The sequence below is a fragment of the Taeniopygia guttata genome, chromosome 3 (assembly GCF_048771995.1).
Source record: "Taeniopygia guttata chromosome 3, bTaeGut7.mat, whole genome shotgun sequence".
Taxonomy (NCBI): Eukaryota; Metazoa; Chordata; class Aves; order Passeriformes; family Estrildidae; genus Taeniopygia; species Taeniopygia guttata.
Window position 1 is genome coordinate 40,861,606 of NC_133027.1, and position 21,237 is coordinate 40,882,842.

A 21,237-nucleotide genomic window follows, 5' to 3' on the forward strand; every position below is an offset into this window, starting at 1 on the left:
TTCCTTTGGGTATAGTTCTGTAGCTTTGTTTCTGTTTTGAGTCAAGATTAGAAGAAGACTGGAGGGTTGATTCCTTCCTTCATCCAAAAAGAGGAGCTAATAAAGTATCTGCCTGCCTCCCAAAAATAAGGCCATCCAAATCTGTAGAATCTGAAATAAGGGTGACCTCAGGTGGAATTCCCCAAATGGAATGCATCCATTTGTGTCAGCATGTTGAGACCTGACTTTTGGAGCAGTTGCCAAAAAATCGCAAGTGAATTGTACTTACTTTCCATTGGGAGATTGGGTTTACTTACTTTAGATCTTGACTGAAATATCAGAATTTAAACAATCAATTTATTTACCACAGTGTTACCTAGTTATATGATTGGGTGGCAGAACAAGATCTGGATATTTAAGAAGCTAAAAAAATGGTAAGTCCTCTCATTAGTGGGTTTTATTATAAAAGACATCTTTGGTTAACACTGGCAACCCGTGCCTTCAAATATCATGAAGGTCTTGAAGCAGAAATGAGGCATAATCAAATAGATTTTATTTCAAGCTGAAGTGCTTTAAAATAAAGTATAATAGCATTGTTGAATGAAGTCAATAAATAACATTATAAATGTTTCATGCTTAGTCAAATTTGGTAGCTTTTCTGATAGGTTTGACTTTGAGTTGTGCATTTGTCAAAATATTTTGTATTTCATTTGTTTTTCTTTTCTGTCACTTCTGCATTCACCTGAGATATTTATCTTATTGCCTAGTTTTTAATGTACCCAAGGGAAAAATAAAGTAGGTTAGTAGCCTTGTGTTACAAGCATGACTGATGGATCTATATACAATCACAAAATCTTTGAGTGTTTTCAGGGATGCATCTGAAATTGGAGTTTAACAGCTCAACTGTAACGCATTCTCCAGGTTTTGGTGAAGTCTCAAATCAGAATATAATGGTCTGTATTTTTTTTATGGGTAAAACTACGATATTCAGGTATAGGAGTGCAAATTAAAGGCTGTTTGAGTTCAGCTTCTGCCTAAGGTAGAACAGATTTTTTTTCTCATGCTGGATTAAATCTCAAAACCATCAGGCTAAAAATGAAATTTGCCTGTTGGTGAAGGCAGTGTGGATCAGTGAGCAGTATGAAGTTCATTTAAGTGGGAGACTACTTTCCTGGAGGCTAATCAAGTTCAGCTGGATGTGAACTGTCTGAGGACCATTGCAGGCCTTGTCTTTTGATCAAATTCTTTGGCCACGTTTCCTGAAAAATAGATGTAGTTTCTACTCAGTTTCAAAAACCTTCACAGAATATTTGAGGCGTGACTACTCCAGAGGACAAGGGAAGAGCTACAGACATCATCTATTTGAGCTTCAGCCAAAAGCCTTCCACCCAGTGTCCCACAGCATCCTTCTCTCTAAATTAGAGAGAGATTAATTCAATGAGGGGACTGGTAGATGGATAAGAAAGTGTTTGGATAGTGTTTGGACAGTTGCTTCCAGAGGTCAATGGCCTAGTGTCCTGATGGGCACCAGTGACAAGTGGTGTTGCTCAGGAGTCTGTATTGGGACCAGTGTTATTTAATACCTTCATCAAAGTGATTGAGTGCACCCTTGGCAGATTTGCAGAGTGTTGCAGTTAACACACCTGAAGGATGGGATGCAATCCAGAGGGGCCTGGACAAGCTTGAGAAATGAGTCTGTGGGAATCGCATGTGGCTTAGTAAGACCAAGTGCAGGGTGCTGCACCTGGGTCTGGGCAACCCTCAGCATTAAGGCAGACTGGGGGATGAACAGATGGAAAGTGGTTCTGCTGATCAGGACTTGAGGGTGCTGGGGGATGAGAGGCTGGACATGAGCCAGCAGTGTGCACTCACAGCCTGGGAAGCCAAACATGTCCTGGGCTGTATCCCGAGCAGTGTGGCCAGGAGGTAAAGGAAGGGGATTTTTCCCCTCTATTCTGTTCTCCCAAGACGCCACCTAACATGCTGCATCTTGCTTTTAGGTCCTCAGTATAGGAAGGACTTTGACCTGTTGGAATGAGTCCAGAAGAAGGCCACCAAACTGATTAGAAGGGGCACTTCTCCTATGAAGAAAGGCTGAGAGAATCACGTCTGTTCAGCCTGAAAAAAAAAAAAAAAGGCTTCAGGGTGTGTGTCCTTTCATTATGTAGAGCTAATCTTCAAGAAAGCTAGAGAGGGATTAGTGATAAAGGCATGTAGTGATAGGAGAAGGGGGAAAGCTTTCAGTTTAAGTGAAAGAGAGTTGGTTTAGATTAGTTATTACAAGAAATCCTGGACTGTGAGGATGGCCAGAGAATTTGTAGGTGACCTGTCCCTGTAAGTCTTCAAGGCCAGGTTGGGTGGGGCTTTTCAACAAACTGGTTTAGTGGAAGGTACCTCTGTCCATGGCAGAGGGGTTGGAACTAGATAATATTTATGGTCCCTTCCAACCCAGACTGTTCTATGATTCTCCACAGAGTCACAGTTTTGTGTATTGCTGGCAGATACAGCTCTAATAGCCCACTGCACTCTTAGATTGTATCTGTAGTTATAAATAAGGTGAATGAGGGCTTGTCTTCTGGCCCGAAAAAGACTGGCTTAACATGGCTTGTGACAATATGGCTAAATCTATGTGAACATTTTACCTTTGTCCATGCTACCTATTTGAAACAGTCATGGCTTGAGTTATCTCCTGGACCATAGTCTAGGCATTGCCTGGGAGAGTGCTAGTTGACAGGGTCAAAGCTCTGCTGGAGGCTGTGTTTCTAAAACACTGTGGGTGATTATAGACAGTGACTGAGTTAGCGTCCTGATCCTGCTGACTTTACTAAATTAGTTGTAGTAATAAACCCTGTGTAAAGACTATGTTAGAGTCTCTGTGTTAAAATAATCTCCTTAAGGCAAAGTTAGTAAGTGTACGCAGAAGTCATAGAGGAATGATTCTTGGTTTACAGATAAGATTCGGTTAAGTGTTTCTTTGTATTTGTAAGCTTAATGCATTGTGGAATATTATCCCTTGACCAGAAAGAGAGCTGTATTGGTAACCACAGTGTCTTTAGACGGTTCCTATGTTCAGGTCTGTAGTGTACAGGTTGTTACTGTAGCATGGTTGGAGGACACAGAACATCTGTTACCTCTGAGCATTTCCAACCTTTCTGCAGGCAGTCAGTGACAGGGCTGAGCATACAGAAGGTGTGCAAATCTAACCCTCAGCAGACAGGCAGACAGTTTCTTTGAGACTTTACTCTCTTTATTCAGGAATTGATGTGTGAAAGGAGTATTTTCCAAAATATTTATCTAGTAGAGAATTTCTGAGAAGAGAAGCTTATCTCTCCCAGACAGCAAACCCAGGTCTGCTTTTCCAAAGAGTAGGTGGCTGATGAGTACCTTGCAGCTCTTGGCAAGCTCTGAAGCCTCACATTAGCTACTAGATGAGAACAAAATATTCACCTCTGATTACATTTTTAATGGATAAGAAAAATGGCTGAACTTGTTAGAAGTTTTTTTTTTGGTTTTTTTTTTTTTCTCTCCCTAGGTATATTTAATTGATGGATCTTACTGTATTTGTTTAATAAAGCTTTTAAACTATTTGTTGCTTCTTTTCTGTTGCCAGTTTGGACAAAGCTCTGGTATCACTTTAATTCAACAGAAATTGCAAAATCAGAAGGAATGACTGTATGATAAATGTCATTCTTCTTTATATTAGATGATTTCCAGGAAACTGATTAATGCCAAATTATGGTGTTTTAATGATGAAAAGTACTAATATTTTCTGAAGAAATTACTTATTTGCAGGAAGTACTCAGTTCTTGAAGTCACCTGAGTCTAGGTGAAACATGGAAAAGTTTGAGTAACAATGATGTAGTCATTCATATGTGCTAAATAGTTAGAGAGGGTAGAGCTTATTTTTTCCCTTCAAATTCAGCACTGCTTGGTGGACAGATTGCACATATGAACTCCAGTGAACTTGTTGACTGTCTCAGCTTCTGCAGGTATCAGCCAGAGTATAGAAGGAAGGTAGCAGGGATTATGTGCTTTGTTACTGGAGTTCCCCAAGGTGTAGTTTGGTAGCCTCCATAATGACATTGAGTATAGCACGAAACCTACTGGGGATAAGTTTGCACTCTCTTTAGTAGTGGCAGATGGCAGAACTGTTCAGTTTATTTGTTCACAGTTTACTGTTTAAAAACTCTGAGTGGTGTATTTTGTTAAAAAGGTGTGGGAGGGTGCCAAAGAATGGAGAATGGGGCTGATAAGAAGGGAAGGAATGGTAAGTAGAGGTAGTGTAGCAGGAATACAGGTTGGGAGGGAAGGCTGAAGGGCAAAGAAGTGTAATGGAGATCAGAAGAAAAAGATTCTCACAAGGATTCAAGAGACTGAGTACGATTGTTTCATTCCAGGGAGATGCTGAAGACAAATGATCTGGATGAAAGGGAGGGTTGCTCTCCTCAGTGGTATATTCAGGGAAATTCCATAGCACCTTGCCTGTCTTCAGTTTAGACTTTATGATATGAGAAACTGACGTAGTAACAAGTAAGGGGAGGTTGTAAGTTTAGGTGTCTGCATCTCCATCATTCCTCTTCATTTAATAAGCTGACTACTGCATTGCTCATGTTCTAGACTGAGATGCTTATTTGAAAAGGATTGCTTCTAAAATACAGTTTTAACTGCCCCTTCTCAAGTAGTTGTGTATGGCTTATTGCTCCTTCTTATACACAATTCTTCTTTCTTATACATAATGATACATAAGCATTACTTTTATTGGTGCTTGTGTAGATTATTCTTTTTCCAGAGTCCAATTACCTTTTTTATTGAATTATACCTTATTGTGTGACTGTTCACCCTGATTTCACCTGAATTACTTAATTAAGAAGTATATGTATATTGAAGAAAAGGATTTCTCTCAGTTTATCTAGAATAAGTTTTTGTATTTCTTTAATGATAAAAAGACTCAGTTACAAGATTGCTGTGGTGTTACTGAAAACTTGGTATAGATCTCTTTCTGACTCTCAAGGCTGCTGCTATTTGGGATTCTTTTCTAAAATTGCTTAATGGCATTTCTGGTTCTTTTCCATAGGCAATGTTCAGTCTCTGCATGGTTGAGAGTGAAGCTGATGAGGTGAATTTACATGGTGTCACAAGCCTTGGTTTAAAACAAGCCCTGGACTTTGCATATACTGGACAGGTATTGTACAGTTCTTCAAATTAAGAAATACAATCAAAAGCAACTGCAATAAAAATTTACTATGACCTTTTTAAAGATACTGAAAAATATTTTTCTTGTGCAATGCTCAGTACAAGCTATTTTCTTAATTTTCTTATACTGGTGGTAGATTTTTTTCTTTAGAAAGATTGTTTAATAAAAACACTGCTTTATGTGCATCATTGTCAGGTAGGGAACCATGTAGGGCTTGCAAGCACTTTTTATGGTTGCCTGACTATTCATGAAATCTTAATGCAAGTTGAATCTCCTTGCTAAATTATGTGTAAAGAAAAGAGTTTCCCTTATAATAAATATTTATAAACTCTGCTGTGTTTGACAAATTATATAATTGAGGGGGAAAGTAGTCTCTTACTCTCTGGACAGATGCAGTTGAGGCATCTTTGTAAATGCTTATAGGTACTATACATCTTCATTTTGCCTATTCATTATGGTGCTTCAGAAATTGCAGAGTGATGTTTTTTTCCCCTCTGCCTCTTACCAAAAAAAGCCCTCAAAACAAACAAACAAACCAAAACAAAAAAAAACACCGAAAGAAATAAAAAGGAAAAAATATTTGTGACCTGCCATATCTCTATATCTCTGCACTGCATGCTTGAAGAGTGTTACTGTGTGACTTTGTCTCAGTACAGAGTTCATGGATAGTGGGCTCAGAGCACCCAGCTATTTTTGCTTTAGACTTTAAAATTCTAGATAACCAAACTATTTCTGGAATATCACTACAGCAGTTGAGTCCATTGACGCACTAGTGACGTTTATTAGTTAATTTTGAAAAGGAAAGCTTAAATCCATACTATGATATTCCGAAGAGCTGTTGGGTTATAAAAATTTAAGGTATCTGCTTCCATACTGTGAATTGAGTATACAGCTTATGTGGGGTTTTTGGTTTTTTGTTTTTCTTTTTAAAGGAAACTAAGTAGAAATAAGAGGGGGTAAATATTACTTGTTTTAAAGGAGCTATTTTTGTCACCAGCCCAGAAAACAGTTATGCTTTAGCATTGGTCTTGGAGATTAGCACTTGAATTTCTTTGAAAAAATATTGAGTTTGGGTTGTTTTGGAAAGTGTAATTATACCTTTGATATAAATGATAAACAGAGATGCCTTACTATACTAGTGCATTAGCTGAAGATCTCAGTATATGACTTGTCACTGGTATGCTTTTTTTTTCTTTCAGTTGAAAGCTTTTGTTAAAAAATGAGTACTCGTCTTTGATTAAAATGAAAATGTTAGGTGCCTATACATCACCATATTAGTAATTTAAAACTATAGGTTGATTATTCTGAATAGAAAACTGGTTAAACAAAAGTAGCTTTTTAAAAGATGGGTTGTAATTGATTTCTATCGGACCCATCCCATCTGCTGTGATTAGAGATATTTCCCATCTTTCTGCAAAATTCAAAGTCTAACAAACCCATGTAAAATACATTGAGAACCTCTGAAAGGATGTATGTGGCTTTTATGTAACCCAGCAAGTGACCCCATGTTGCTTCCAGGATAGTATCCTCAGATCCCTAGGAAATATGTACCTTCTGTCATAGACCGTTTAGAGACTTTTGAGTCTCTCATTTTCAGGCATAACCTGCTCTGAGTAAGTGAATGGGTTTCCTGAGTGAAATATAGATGTGCATGTATGTACAGCTGCTCATACATAGAGGTGATTATACAGCAAGGCTGGCTCTGTCGTGTCTGTCAGATGCACCAAGTGCTACTTTGATGCCCAGACAAATGAGAAGGATTCTGTAGGAGTTATCATGTAAAGATGCCTTTGAAGCACAACTCAGTGAAATGTGGATCTGAGAATTAGCAGTGTCTCATTTCCCTTTCATCCTTGGAATTCTCTTCTGGCATTGTGTATGTATTGAGCATTGCTTGTGTTCTTACTCAGACTGACAGAATCTGTGTGAACATTTCAAGGTAGTGAGTGGGAGTAATCCACAAAGGCTATTAATAAATAAGTGGATTACTCCGTGCTTATATCAGAGAGTCCTGAAAACAGAATCGTCTTTAGCTTGGTTTGCAAAATGTTCCTGTTTTTATAAGACAAACAAAATATTTCTCAGTAATCCGACAGTCACTCATGCCAAATATAACCTTATATTGCTCTCTTAAAATTAAAAACTATGAACTAACGCTCTTCTTTTTTTTTTTTTTTTTCTCTTTTTTATCACATTTGGCCACAATGTTAGCTCAAAAAATTGGCGTTTCCCTAGGTAACACTGTGGAACTCCCTAAAATATCCATGTCTAAATAGATAAGTAATTAGTTGCAGCTTTCATCTCTTTACTTCTTTAATAGAACTACACTTGTATTTGGCACATTACACTTCAAATTGAATGCAACTTTCTGTGTAAACTAATATACTGGAGACATCTGGTGGAATTATTTATTATTGCATGATGGCAGTATTTGGTGTCTGCAGTTTTGAAAGTTATTAAAATGAAGAAGTTTAATTTTTAGGATGACCTTGGAATCTGAAATTATACTCTGTCATCCTTGCCTCTTTTTATTAATTCGAAATCCTCCTGTGGACTTCAAATACAACCTTCATTGTTCTGTCTACTTAGGCAGACAGCTTTGTAATTACTGTTGAAAATATTTTGCTTTATATGAAAAATTGATTGTTCAGAAAAAAACTATGTTTCAAAACTCAAGTTAAGTATAAATAATATAACTCCAACTGAACTAATCTATTACTATGGTCCTTAATAATTACAAAGAAATAAATTTCGGTACAGAAATCAATAAAAACTGACAAATGGAATGGCAGTAGACTTTGATTTTGTTCTTTGCATGTATGTTCACAGTAATACTTGAATAATATAATCTTCAGCAAAAAATGTCTTAGGTATGTTTCATTCTACTATGCATTTCATTCTACTAGGCATTTTACTATGTAATCCCCATATTCAGAATTGAGAGATACAACTCTTTTCCTTTTTAGTTGACTCTTTCCTGTTGTAGTTGCCATGTCCTTTCTTCCTAAGAGGGCTTTAAGGTCATTCTTTCTTTTACCTCATAGCTGGCAGTAGTAAGGCCGGGCCAGAGTTTCAGTGAGTAGATTACTCGCCCTTTCTTCTCACAAGGGCATTTTGGGAGTGTCAGATGTGCCTTGGAAGGGAGATGAATCAAGTACAATCCATTTACAAACTATATGTTTTAGAATACTCATATAGCAAAGCATTTCTAGGCAAAGAGTTTGGAGCTCACAGTTCCTGCTGTCAAAATAAGAGCCTTAGTCACTGTGTCAGAGACTCATGGGCACTGTTGTCTACTCTTTTTGACTACATTTTTAAATTTTTACTCGTTTGTTAGAAAGAGACATAATCTTGGAGGAATGGGATAGCCACTGTAAATAGACCAGTGTATTTGGCTGAAAAGTCGGAGGAGCACTGGCTTTAATTTGCAGTGGATGATTGTGATCCTAATTCAACAAAAATACAAATGAAGTCCCATGAGTACTGAAGTGCTTCATACTTGGATCTTTCTTCTTTGTTTATATGTTCTGTTTTCTATTTAGATAGAAATTTATTTGAGGATCTCAAAACGCATTATAAAAGCAAGTAATCCTTGTCCTTATTTTGTTGCATCACAGACAGGAAATTAATTTGAGAGAAAATAACTTTCCAAAGACAGCACAGCACACTAGTAACTTCTTAGTACTTAATACCAAATTCTCCTAAATCCCATTTTCCTAATGGGCTGGTCTGTTTTTTTCCCTAAACACTAATATTTTGGTTTTGTATGAATAGAAATTACATCTTCCTTAAATTATAATATCCTGAAATAGTAAAGCTGAAATTAAATAATTAGTGAGTAAGCCCTTATATATGAGGCTTTTTATGATCAGCTCTTTCTCCCATAGTGAATTTTGGGGTAATTTGTCCTGTGATGCCTTCTTAGCCCAAGGTTAACACAACCTTACTTCCTAACTATAGCATATTAAAATGTTTCCCTGTATTAAAAGCCACATACAAAGTTGCACTTGCAATGATTCAAAAATAGGCTTTAAACTTTCTGTTATTTACTTATTTAACAGGTTTTCTTTTACTCACAAAATGCTAATGTAGCAGCAGCATTTCCAGCAAGGTAACATGAGTATATTATTCCAGTTAGAAATCTAGAACTTCATTTTATTTCCAGGTATGTTGCTCCCAATATTACTTCAATGCATTACCAGTGTGAGTCCTACTTAACTATTGCCTTTGCTTTGTATTCAGTTAGTTTGAAACCTGTCATCCTTGCAACAGCTATTATTACTTTACCAAACAGGTTTCAGGAATTGGTAGAGTACCATCACGTGATTTTTCACATTTGCACACACAAACCCCTGATTAGAGTATTATCTTACAGCTTCTTTTTGAAATTGTTCTTTTAGCTTTCCTATTTATTTAACAAAAAACATGAAAGAGTAAAATATCTTCTTAGACAGTAAAGAAATAGTAGAAATAATTATTATTTCTAAGTACAACTGTTGTTCCTTCAAATTTCTTTGATTCCTTTGTAGAATCTTGGCTCTCATCTCTCATCAACTCTCCTCCTTATCTGATGCTGACAGTTTTTCTAGTGATCAACCAGTATTTTATCTGCCATTTTTAGTTAAGACCAGGGTAAGGCAGCTGTCAATATCTTAGTGCCCCTTATTGTGTTAATTCTCTCTTGTGGGTGGAGGTGTATTGCAAAGCTGTATTGTGATGGTTGATTTTCTTGGGTAAGTGACCTACTGCATCCTGTGCACAGCAGTTCCACTGGCTGCTTTTAGATTAAAATGATTCAATTAAATTACCTGCTGTCCCTAGCAAAAGTGATTTCAGCTCTTTTCTGCTAGGGACAATATGTCAAAGTCATGGATAACTGAATACAACAGGTCTGCGTCTTACTACAAATACTCAATATAATTTTTCAATGCAATTTCAAAACAAAATATATGAATTTAATATTTAGATTTGGACACTTCCTTTTTCACTTCTCTCAGGATGATCTTGTTTCTGTATCTAGCACTAGGGGCTACAGCTAGATCCTAGGTTCACAGTTCATCTACATATTGCCTAAAAGGCTTAGATGAATACAGAGCTTTAATTAACTCACTTTATGCAGTTCATTCTAGAGAAAATTAAATATTTCAATTTTTTGCTCTGGACAGAAATTTAGCTATGGACAAGACAGCTTTCCTAGTGCTGAAAGTGATTAAAGTAATGAAACACCTTCCCAAAGAATAGTGAATTTGCTTGGAGTCTTGCTTATCCAAACCCTCTTTAATTATAGTAATGGTACTTATTAGTAGTGTGAATCTATGTCAGGGAAAGTTCAGGATGGATGTAATGAAAAGGTGGCAGGTCACTGAACACTGGTCCCTGGTTCTCCAGGGAAGTGGTCATGATACCAAGCTTGTCAGAGTTCAGGGAATGTCTGGACATGTGTTTAGTTTTGGATAGCCCTGCAATTAGAGGGCAAGCCCTGCAAGCAGGGAGATAGGACTAGATGGTCTTTATGGGTGCCTTCCAAATTGAAATATGCTATGATTTTATGATGTGTATGCTGTGCACTTAACATGGATTTTCTTCTAATTTTCTGGAAAAATATTATGATGTATCAGAGAAATGCTGGTTGTGATGCTTTCTGGCATTGGCTAATGAGACATCTGGGTTTTGTAGCAAGTGCTACCAAACATTTTGTGCCAGGGCTTTGGGCAGTTGCCTGCAGGGGACTAGAATGTTCTTTCCTCAATCACTTTCTTGAAGCAGCACTTGTCAGTGTGCAAGGAGATCAATATTAAACTGAATCATGAATGATCAGGGAGACAGGCAGAAGTGTTATCCAGTTGGGAGTGAAATGCAGTCTAAATTACTTTAAAAGAAAAGTTAAGGTGTTTGATTGCTCTTAAGTACATGGGATGATCTCCATCAGACGAAAACAACCAATACTTGTGTTTGATGCCTATCCTGTTTGAAATGCTGATCACTGCAAGTGGAGTAAAGGAGGATTTTTTTTTTTCTTCAGAGTGGCAAGAATTTTTTTTCTTGTTTTTTGTGTTAAATTCCATACAGTTTACTTTCTAGAATATTCTGGCAGAGCTGCATATTTCCTCATTCTTGGAAAATGGGACTTAGGAGAACTTGGAATTAAGCACTACAAAGCCACTAGTGTGCTGTCTTTGGAAAGTTATTTTCTCTCAAATTAAATATGACTACATATTTCCTTACTGTTACATCATAATACTGGTGTATTTTAATGTGAATCATGCCACCATCTCACTTTTCCATTGTCCCACAAACAGCTATATGGAAATGAGAAAAAGATGGGAGATATATGAGTAGCTGGAACAAAGGTGATAAAAGTGCATCTTCAACCTTTCAGTCTTTGTCTGGGTATGCAGTTTAGACTTCTTGAGTCTAAAGCAGCCATTGTTTAGTGTCTTTAAAAATGTATGGATAAATACAGGGAATAGAATGTTTTAGTTGCTCTTTCCAGATATAAACCTCATGAGACTCCACAGATGTGACAGTTAATCTAGATCTTACCTTCTCCCTCAGGCTGTAAGTTGATTTGTTGGAAAGGACAGTTTAAGGAGTTTCCTTTTCATTCTTTTTTGGCTGTTATTGCCCTCTTTGCTCTGACTTTTTTTTTTTTTTTTTTTCTTTTGGTAGGCCTATGGGGCTTTGTTGGCTGTAGGAGGGTGGGTTCAGGAGGCATTAAAAGAGTAGGAGGACATTTTTGATCTGGACTATGTGGAGGTGAGACTTAAGTAGGTGTTCTTGGGAAAGGTTGGTGGTTCTTATACACTCTGTTGCCACAAGTCTCAAAGAACGTTGGAGAGAGAGGCAAGATACATGATACCAGTTAAGTATTTTCCCACACTTACCCAGTGTTCTAAGGTGTTGGAGGGGATGCAGGTTGAGTTGAGAAAAGAAGAAATAAATCTTGGGCTGAGAGGGAATAAATTCTAGTTCTGAACTGCTGGCTGGAGGGTAAAAATAGGGGGCAGGGTGTTAAGTTCCTTGGGTTTCTGTAACAGTGGGACTGGTTATAAAATTCCCTTTTCTGCCTCAGTATTGTTCTTTACAAGGTCAGATTTAATTTACCATTTTCTAGTTCTTGCATTTTAAGAGAAGCTTTCTGCAATATGTCCAGATAAGTTTCCAGATAGATTAATACTGTATGTCTAAAAATAGTGGATCTAAGAAATTATGTAATCTGCCTTTCTGGATCTTGTGACCTCAGCATTCTGTTACCAACAGCTAGATTTTGCATTGCTTCAATCCTTTGGGCTGTGGATCTGACCACAGTAGGGACCAGACTGTATTTTATGCATCCTCTCTGGAGGGTTTGTGGCATGATGCAGCAGTAGAAAGGCTGCTTTGAGGAGCAGGTTTCCTGTTTGAAAACAGTCATTGTAAGAGCAAAGTAGTTTGTCCAAGTAAGTTGGTTTGAAAATGAGCAGTATGTCAGGCTTGGTGGCTTAGGAAAGAAAGTTATTCATGTATCACAAGATCTGCCTGTTGTATACAGCGGATTTTCTTGGGTACCATCATAAGAGAAGTTGAAGGTATAATCAGAGAGAAGTTGAAAGTATAATGAAAATTAGCCCTTTGAAATAAGAATTGAATAGAGGGGTGATTGTAAGGTGCAGCCAGTTGCAATACCTGAATTGCATCTAATTAATCTTAATGTAAAAATAGTACAGTAACTAGTCTAATATAGCCTGTGTTATGAGAAAGCACATTCTTCACTGGTGAAGGTTGCCATTTTTGTCTGAATTTGCTGAGTCCAAATTACTCTTAAGTTTCTGCCCAAGTAATTATGCCTCATAATGTTTGGATTGAGGATGGATTACAGAAAATGACTAAGTTTCTCTCTATTTTTTCATACTAAAATTTATGATGAATTTTGAAGTTGTGAATCCATTGTAGACCTTAGTTTCGCTCTCCTTAATAGCAATAAGCATCATTCTGTAGACCTCAGATCTATTGTTTTGAGAGTTAGACAAGCAGAGGAGAGTCAGTCACTATGTGTGCTTGTGGTGTGCATTTGGTGGTATTTATGTGCATTTACTGTATATTGAGCTGGAAGGTCTGTATAACATATAAACACCTATGCTGGTAATTAATAAAAAACCAAGAAATTTCTTTATTGTATAAAAGCTCAAAGGTGTGGAATAATTGTGAATTACCACAGTTTCAGTAGAAGGAAGGCTTGCAATATTTTCTTCCTTCTTTACTTATAATTTTCTTTTCCTTGTGGATTTTACCAGCATGCAGTTTCCCAATGGTAAACATTTAGCATGGATGAATTAGTATTTTTTGCCTATATCCAAATGAGTATTGAATAAAACATCAGGCAGTTCAATTTAAAGCAAAGTTTTGTGAAAAGATAAACTAGACTTTCCTTTGTTATCTTGGGAAGCACAAAAGTGATTTTGTTTTCTCAGTAGAATATAGTTTGCATGGTATAGGAGGGCTGTAAAAATGGAAGAATGTCTGTAGGAAATACATCTGCCACCTTGAAATGAACTTTTGTTGACGACTTTGTGCAAATCATCTCTAGACAGTAGCCAGCCACCCTCCTTGCCTCTTGTCCTACTTCTTATCTCATAGTGCTACTAGTATTATTTGTAAATGGATTGCTGTAGCTTTAAAATACATTAATATTCTCACAGTTAAATATAGTTTGTCTGTGCCTACAAGGTACTAATCTGCTTTGAGTTCGGGTTCTCTGACTGACACTTTGTAAGTAATGTGCCATAGGACAGCAGCTTCCTCGATGTCAATCATGTGTGAATAAAAAACACTGCAAGGTCTATACCAGCTTGTTTAGTCTGACCTTGAGTTCTCACTTGAAAATACTTGAGAACAACATGCTTTTATTTATTTTGTTTGTTTTTAATATCTATGTCTGTTGGAGATATTTTTGTTACTGAAATCAAGTTTAATTTTCTGTTCAACTACCTCTCATCATTCATAGCAACCTCAGTAGCACCAGCCAAAAACCTGGATTGTGCTGGGCCTGAGTCTCATTTACTGTAGGATCCTTACATGAATTTCTGGCTAGATAAAGAACCTTCATGTTTTATATAGTATGTAAATGACATATAATGTTCATTTAAAACCAAGTATTAATAAATGTAGTGATTTGCACAAGCCCTAAGGATTTCATACACTGCCAGAACTCAATGTAAATGAGTTCTTGATATAAGCAAGGATCAATTGCCTACTTTCCTCTTCCTAATATATCCATTATGTTGGAGATATTTTGTGGTTTTTCTTGAAGAAATGCATACACTTTCTTTCATTTCCCTCAAAAATAGTTAAACTACAAAAGATGCTGTTGAGTATCTTTCCTTTTGTTTTCCATTTTCCTTATTCCATTGCACTTGAAGTATACAAATGATACTATGACATAAAACTGAATTGTGTGAGCAGAAAGAAAAGGATCTGAAAGCAAGCTTTACTTCTCTGTGAAGCAGTGAGAGACTGACCTCATGTGGTGTGAAACCAAAGTTGCCAGGGGAAGTACAAGGATAAAACTGAATAAAGGGAGCAGCTTTGAAAATTTAATTTTTCTCATGCATTTCTGATTTTTTTTTTTTGATATTGTGCTACTTAAAATATTTTAGTCTAGATAGTTTGTAGTCTGATAGCTAATAAGAAATTGACCAGTGTCCAGATTTCCAAAGACATTTTTGTGTCCCAAAAGGGATGCTCTAACAAGCTGACCCCAAGACAGCGGACTATGAGCTGTGGCCCAATTATTCTTACTGCTGCCTGTACATGATTTTAATTGAAATGAGTAGGAGTTTCATGTGAGCAAGTAACTGAATAATCAGTCTTGGTTTCCAAGCCCTTCCTGACATTTCCCCAGCAACGTGCTCATTGTGCTTTCAGAGCCCTGCTCTCTAAAATAAAGACAGTGGTTAGGAAAATTATAAAGTGGCACCATGCAAAATAGGCAGGGTGTTCCTAGTCTGTATGTGTTTCACATGCATGAATAATATTATTAGTGGAGACTTCTGAGTCAATTCTTTTGGCCTGATTTATCAGTATATGTGGAAGGATCTAAGTATACAGATAAGAAAAGGAAGTTCTGTTATTTTGAAAAGTCTCCTTCTTAAACAGCACACATTTAGTTTCAAAGGATTTAGAGGGTATTGTGACTTAGGGACTCTCACAGGAGAAAGAAAATAACCAAAATAAAGTTTAAAAATTCTTCAGGAAATTCAGATGAACTTTAGAAAATCTGTCCCTATTCTGTAAAGACTTCCCTATATGCTTTATTGTATTCTGTTCTTTATGTTGACTTAAATATTTGAAATAACAAAGGCCTTTAATAATTTCTACAAGTACTCTGAGTGCATCTTCCAGATGACAAACCTTCAATTTTCTTCTTTACAGATCCTCTTGGAACCAGGGGTGATACAGGATGTCCTAGCAGCTGGGAGTCATTTGCAGCTGCTGGAGCTTCTCAGTTTATGTTCTCACTATCTCATTGAGGTGAGGCTTTTTGGCCTGATAAGCTGTTTCTGTTTGGTACACTTTTGTTTCAAACCTAATTTCATTAGGAAACTATTAGTACAATACCTGGTGTAATCTAAATGGCATAAACTGGATTTCAGGAGAACTGAATTTTGGGTGTAATTTGGGTATCAGTTTATGGTAGATGCTTTATCCTTCCATCCATTTTGTCCATTTCATTCCTGAAAACAAGAATGGTCCACTAATTAATATCTGCACATGGGAGGTTGATTCCCCCTTTTATCAAGGAATTTACTTTCTTCTACTTCAGTGTACCAAACGTGAGGATATTTCCCTATTAGGATCATGAGTATTGTGACAAATTCAGATTTGTAATTCACAACAGAATATTGACATGTATTCCATGGCACTGCAACCTCTCACTGAAGGAATAGGGCTTATTTTAATGGTACCTTATTCTCAATAAGCCTTATGCCTGTAATGTCAATGCATTTATCAAGCAAAAAATTTGAGTTGTGGTGAAGATTTTTTTTTTGTGCTTGGCTTTTATAGGAAATGGCTTGTGATGGTAGCAAGAACATAGCTCTGATGGGTGTCTGTGAAAAACCTTCTAAAAATAAAATGGTAGTAGCAGTTCTAAAATGGGATGTGTTAACTGCACCTGGGCAACACTTGGGCATGGAGATGCACATCAGCACAGTGCTCTTGGTGTGCACTTGCCTTCCAACAGCGTGACTGCCTTTGAACAGTTGGAGTGTGCTTGGCAGCATGCTGAGCTACTGAGCAACAGGGACATGCAGAATCTCATGTTAAGAACTTCAGCATCTACTTGAAGGCTTTGTGTCTTACGGAGAAAGAATCTGCTCTTTGAGTGTTAACCTTAGGAAACTCTTCAAAATGTATATTCGGATAATAAGTTGGTATTAATTTGTGCATTACAAATTGTTTAGAAAGTTAAAGGAGCTGACAGAGGGCTGCAATTGGTACAATTTTTTTTAGGAATCCAGGAAGAGATTTAATTTTTCTGAGAAAACAGACATGAGTTATGATGGGAAAGATGGTTGGTTTGCGAAATAAACTGCGAGGTACCAAATAAGCCATAAAACCATTTGACCAAATAAGCCACAAAACCATTTGTCAGGCAGGCATGGGAAACGGTTACTGTAATGAGAAAAATGTAGATATAACACTGGTAGTCATATACAATGTATTTAATGGTCCTCAAACAAACCAGTTGTTGTATGTCTTTGATTCATATGTGGCTCTTTGTCAGAAATTGAACTAAAGAGACTATTACAGCAAAGAAGCTATAGAAAATATTAAAGAGTAGGGAAAAGTTTGGTTGTTGTGCTCATCAAGTAGGGATGTGAGAGGATGTAGGGAGAGGGCAGGTATATGCTCAACAAAAATCCTTGTGCTAACTTTTTCTATTGCCTGTGTTGAGTACCCACTGGTATTTGTAGCTCTTCTCTTAGCACTATCTTAGTACTTTTAATCCCAGTGCCAGGGAAAAGACAGACAACTACAGAGTTAGCAGTGCTTTGAATCTTGTCCTTAATGTGCAAGCTATAGTAAATTATTTAGAAATAGATTTCTAATGAATTAAAAAAATAAATCAACCCCAAAATCACACTAGCCTCATAAAAAACCCAATACTTTGGAGTTAGTAAGTATTTCTTCCAAATTATTCTGTAATTAACAGAGCAGTAAAAATTTTCTGGACATGACAGAGAAACCTTTAGGTTGGAAAAGCCCTTTAAGATAAGGTCCAACCACAAAATAACTTGCAAAAGAATCAGAGGCATTTTAATTCCTCTCCTGCTAGTGCTTTTCCTGTTGATCTCATGTCTTTTGATGCATTTTGTCTCATGCATATGTTTATTTGCATTTTTTTTCTATTTCTACAATTTACAAGATTGCTGTGTCTTTCATGAGTCATAGAAACCACAACTTTGTGGCCTGCAGTTGCTGTAGGAAGTGTTGTGTGAAAGATGTGAAAAAGCACTGTTGTGCCCTGAGCAGTGTGCCAGGGTAGGACAACTGGAGTTACACTGTTGTAAAAATTAGGAGGAAATGGGACCCTATGTCCAGCTTTACAGTAGTGGAGGTAGGGAATAAGGTAGTTAAGTGGATGAAGGGGAAAAAAGAGGAGAATATGTATTAGAAGACAGAGAGCAGTGCTAGTTCTGTAAACTATTTTTGAATCAGTGTCTGATATAAAGGTTTGGAATCTGCATGCACATCTGTGAGGTGGCTGTAGCTTATATCATGTTGGGATTTACTTTTTTTACAGTATTTTTTTTACCAAGTTCACCTCAGCAAGGCATACATGTAGACAGATCTGTAGTCTGAATAGATAACAGTAAAAAAATCACCTGTCTTGTTTGTTTTGTATGGTTGCAGTTCATGCAAGTAATCAGCCTTGAGTGGTTGCTGTAAGTCTTATTAACGGGTCAACAAGATACTGTGTGTTAAAACTGTGATATCTTTCAGGTCCAAACTAATTAAATCAAATATCTGTTTATGTTCTACATATTATTGTGTGACTTTAAAAAAATAGATCTTGCCTTATTTTAGTACTATCTGCAAATAAAATCCAAGTAGTTAAAAGAAGGCTTATCCTCTCTTAAAAACACTTTTCCTCTCTGTAGTTGGTAGCTGGGGTGTCTTGTCACCCCACATGCTGTGATACAGATGCTGGAAAGGGAATAGTGCTTGCCCTTTCTCTTCTCTCTGATGAATGAGTGTGCCAGAGTACTTCATTTACAGTGCTACTGAATTACTTTGAGCTGTTCAGATATCATGAACTTAGCTTACTTTAGCCTAAATTCAGGAAATACAGTGTGTGGGAGCTAGCTGTCATTTATTGTTGTGTAATGATGACACAGAGTTTTAATTTGTTAGGATTGTCTTTAACTGTTTTGATTAGACCAAGCTTTTCCTTGAGTGCTGCTCTTATTGTTAGCAATAATTGTTAGTACTTATTTCAGCTCTTCTCTAGATGTTCCAGCCTGACAGTTCATTGGAACTGTCTTGAACACTTTCTTCTCTTTTTGATACTTTTATCTGGGACCTGTAATAAGGCCATGCATTTCAATAAGGATGGGTTTTCTTTGGCTACAAATGCAATTGGGATTGCCCACTCACGTATTTGTTTTGAGGCACATGGGTAGTCTATGAGGTTCCAAAGAATACTTTGTAATGGTCTGATTAATCTAAGATGATTGTTGAAGTGTCTGATTGTCAAGAATTATTTCTAGTCCACTGGGGACAGAATAATTTCCAGCCAATGCTGACTTTTATATTGACTGATCTTTAAGGAATTTCCTCTTGATTGTCTCAGAAAAACCAAAATGTTATTTTGACTATGACAGATCCTATTTTTTATAGACTAAGCAGCTTAGAGGACTTTAATTTTTTTTATGAATTAAAAAAAACAAACTTTAGCAAATTGTTTGAATTGCATTTATGGCAATTTTTTAGAAAGAGTTCTCAATCAAAGGAAAGACAGGAAAAGGGAGAGGAACATTTACTCCCTACCCTCAATTAGGTAATGCAGTGGAGGTTTCTGACATCACTGCTAGTTTATGAAATGCATTTTTTTTGTCTATAAACTTCTCATTATCAAATGTTCTGTAGCATCTGATGTTGATTCAATATTTTCGTTTGAAAACTCATGCTCATTTTAGATTGATAATTTACTAGTTTTAATTTGAAACTGTGGTAAATAATATTTTCTTTATTTGCAAACAAGAGAAATGCCCAAGTATTCCTTACTTTTAGTCTTAATTCCAATTTCGAGTAGTGCAGACTTCTCCCCCCATATCAGCACTGTCATACCTTGAATTATGATTATTCCACAACCTCTGCTGTTTGGGGGTTTTGTTTCTAGCTTCATTTGTAGAAGGGGACTCTTTTGAAGCATGCTGATGTATTTTATTTGAGATACATACATATTCATGAATCTCATGTCATCTGCATAATTCTCAGGTACATTAAACATTGAAACAAGGCTTGTAAGCGCACACATCTGTCTCAGGCTGAACAAACGGTAAGGCAATGCACTTTTCTTAACTGCTGCAGAGGTGTGGGAGAGCTAAAGACTTGAACTTTGTGTACCTTCAGTGGCACTAAAGTCTGTGATCACTCACACAGCATTTGCTTGCAGCCCGCACATCCAATTCTCTTAGGTTCTTGTTTCCCAACTTCCTCCTCCAGCTCAGGTTGATTGTCAGTTTTGGCTGAGGTTTTTCAAGGAGGCTAACGCAGCGAGCTGCAGCCAATAGGCAAACTTTGAAATATAACAGGAATGGGTTACCTGAATATGTCCTTCGCCTTTTAAAAGTGGACCATATTTGTCATATGATATAGGACAAAGCAAGAGATAGCTAGTTAAACGCATTAAATGTGATGGCCATCTGAAAATTGACTTTTTAAATGGTACTGTAGAGTACATGATATTAGGTAGTGTGTTTGTGATGACCTGTTTTTGCACTTTACAGTTTGTGAATGTTTTTCTGAAGGCTACGTGACAACTTTATTCTTATGCAACAGAATAAATGTGTTAAAACATTTATTCAGAACATAAAAATGTTTGTTTCATGCGTATGTCTGAGTTACATAACTAGTTGGAGATCTAAGAAATTTTTTATTTTACCTCAGCTGTTTGGTTATTCAGTACCAGAGAGTCACAAACTGCAAATTATTTCAACAATCAAAGAGTTTTAATAAGGAGGGAATACTATTGAGAATATAAGTTTTTAATGGAATTTCCTTCTACTGATCAACAACAGCTCAGTATTGTGTGGGTAGTAATTGGTTTTTAAAGCAGAAGTTGATTTCCACTGGTATTCAGGGATCTGGGATATTGGACTGCCCATAATTGAAATCTTAAAGCTAAGTGATTTTTCTGTATATTCTAAAGTACAATATTTTTTTTTTCCTGTGGCGTTCTAGATACATTCCGAGTTACAGTCAATGTATGATAATTGTGAGTTAGGAGTTTAGAAGTTTCAGAACAGTCCAAAGCAAAGGCTGAACTTATTTCTGAGAGGCAGGACGTGGTATGGCTGTTAGATAGCAATTTATCCCTTTAATTTTCTGCTGCCAGATTAGGCACCTTTTGGGAAGAACAAATTAAGTTTACACACTGGATGAAGTCTGGGATATAACTTATGTATATTATATATATTGGTTGGACAGTGACATAGTTTAAGTTCAGACTTGTTTGAAGTGACTGTCCTTGTACTTAATTCTGGAAATGATTTCTTATTCTCATAGGTCCTAGGAGGAGCAGGTATAGTAGACATGAGCAGTGGTGGTCCTGATAGCCACTGAAGTTACTCTGACTTGTAAAAATTCTTCTTGGGATCCTAAATGTTTTTTGTGTCAAGTGAACTTGAAGGTTTGATGCCGATTTTCCCATTAGTTTTAAGTGCATTAGGTTCCCTGCTAAATGGTATATGTACCAGATTACTTTTCAGAAACTTTATTACATTAAATTGAACTCTGCTTGCTTGCTACTGATGTTAGTCATACCATCTTTTAAGACAGCTAATTTAAGATAAAAAGTA

At 36.7% G+C, this 21,237-nt stretch overlaps 1 protein-coding gene across 17 annotated transcripts in view; it reads left to right on the plus strand.

The window, feature by feature from the left end:
• KLHL32 (kelch like family member 32) overlaps positions 1 to 21,237 on the plus strand; it is a 116,888-nt gene that overhangs the window by 40,564 nt on the left and 55,087 nt on the right. For 11 of the 17 annotated variants that reach the window (XM_072926679.1, XM_072926681.1, XM_072926678.1 and 8 more), the window contains 2 exons: positions 5,054 to 5,161; positions 15,584 to 15,682. The exons of 2 other annotated variants lie outside the window; for them this stretch is intronic. In XM_072926679.1, coding sequence (XP_072782780.1) covers positions 5,054 to 5,161; positions 15,584 to 15,682 — 207 coding nt within the window. The remainder of the gene's footprint in view (positions 1 to 5,053; positions 5,162 to 15,583; positions 15,683 to 21,237) is intronic. 4 more of the 17 variants (XM_072926682.1, XM_030267624.4, XM_072926690.1 and 1 more) reach the window with 1 other exon arrangement.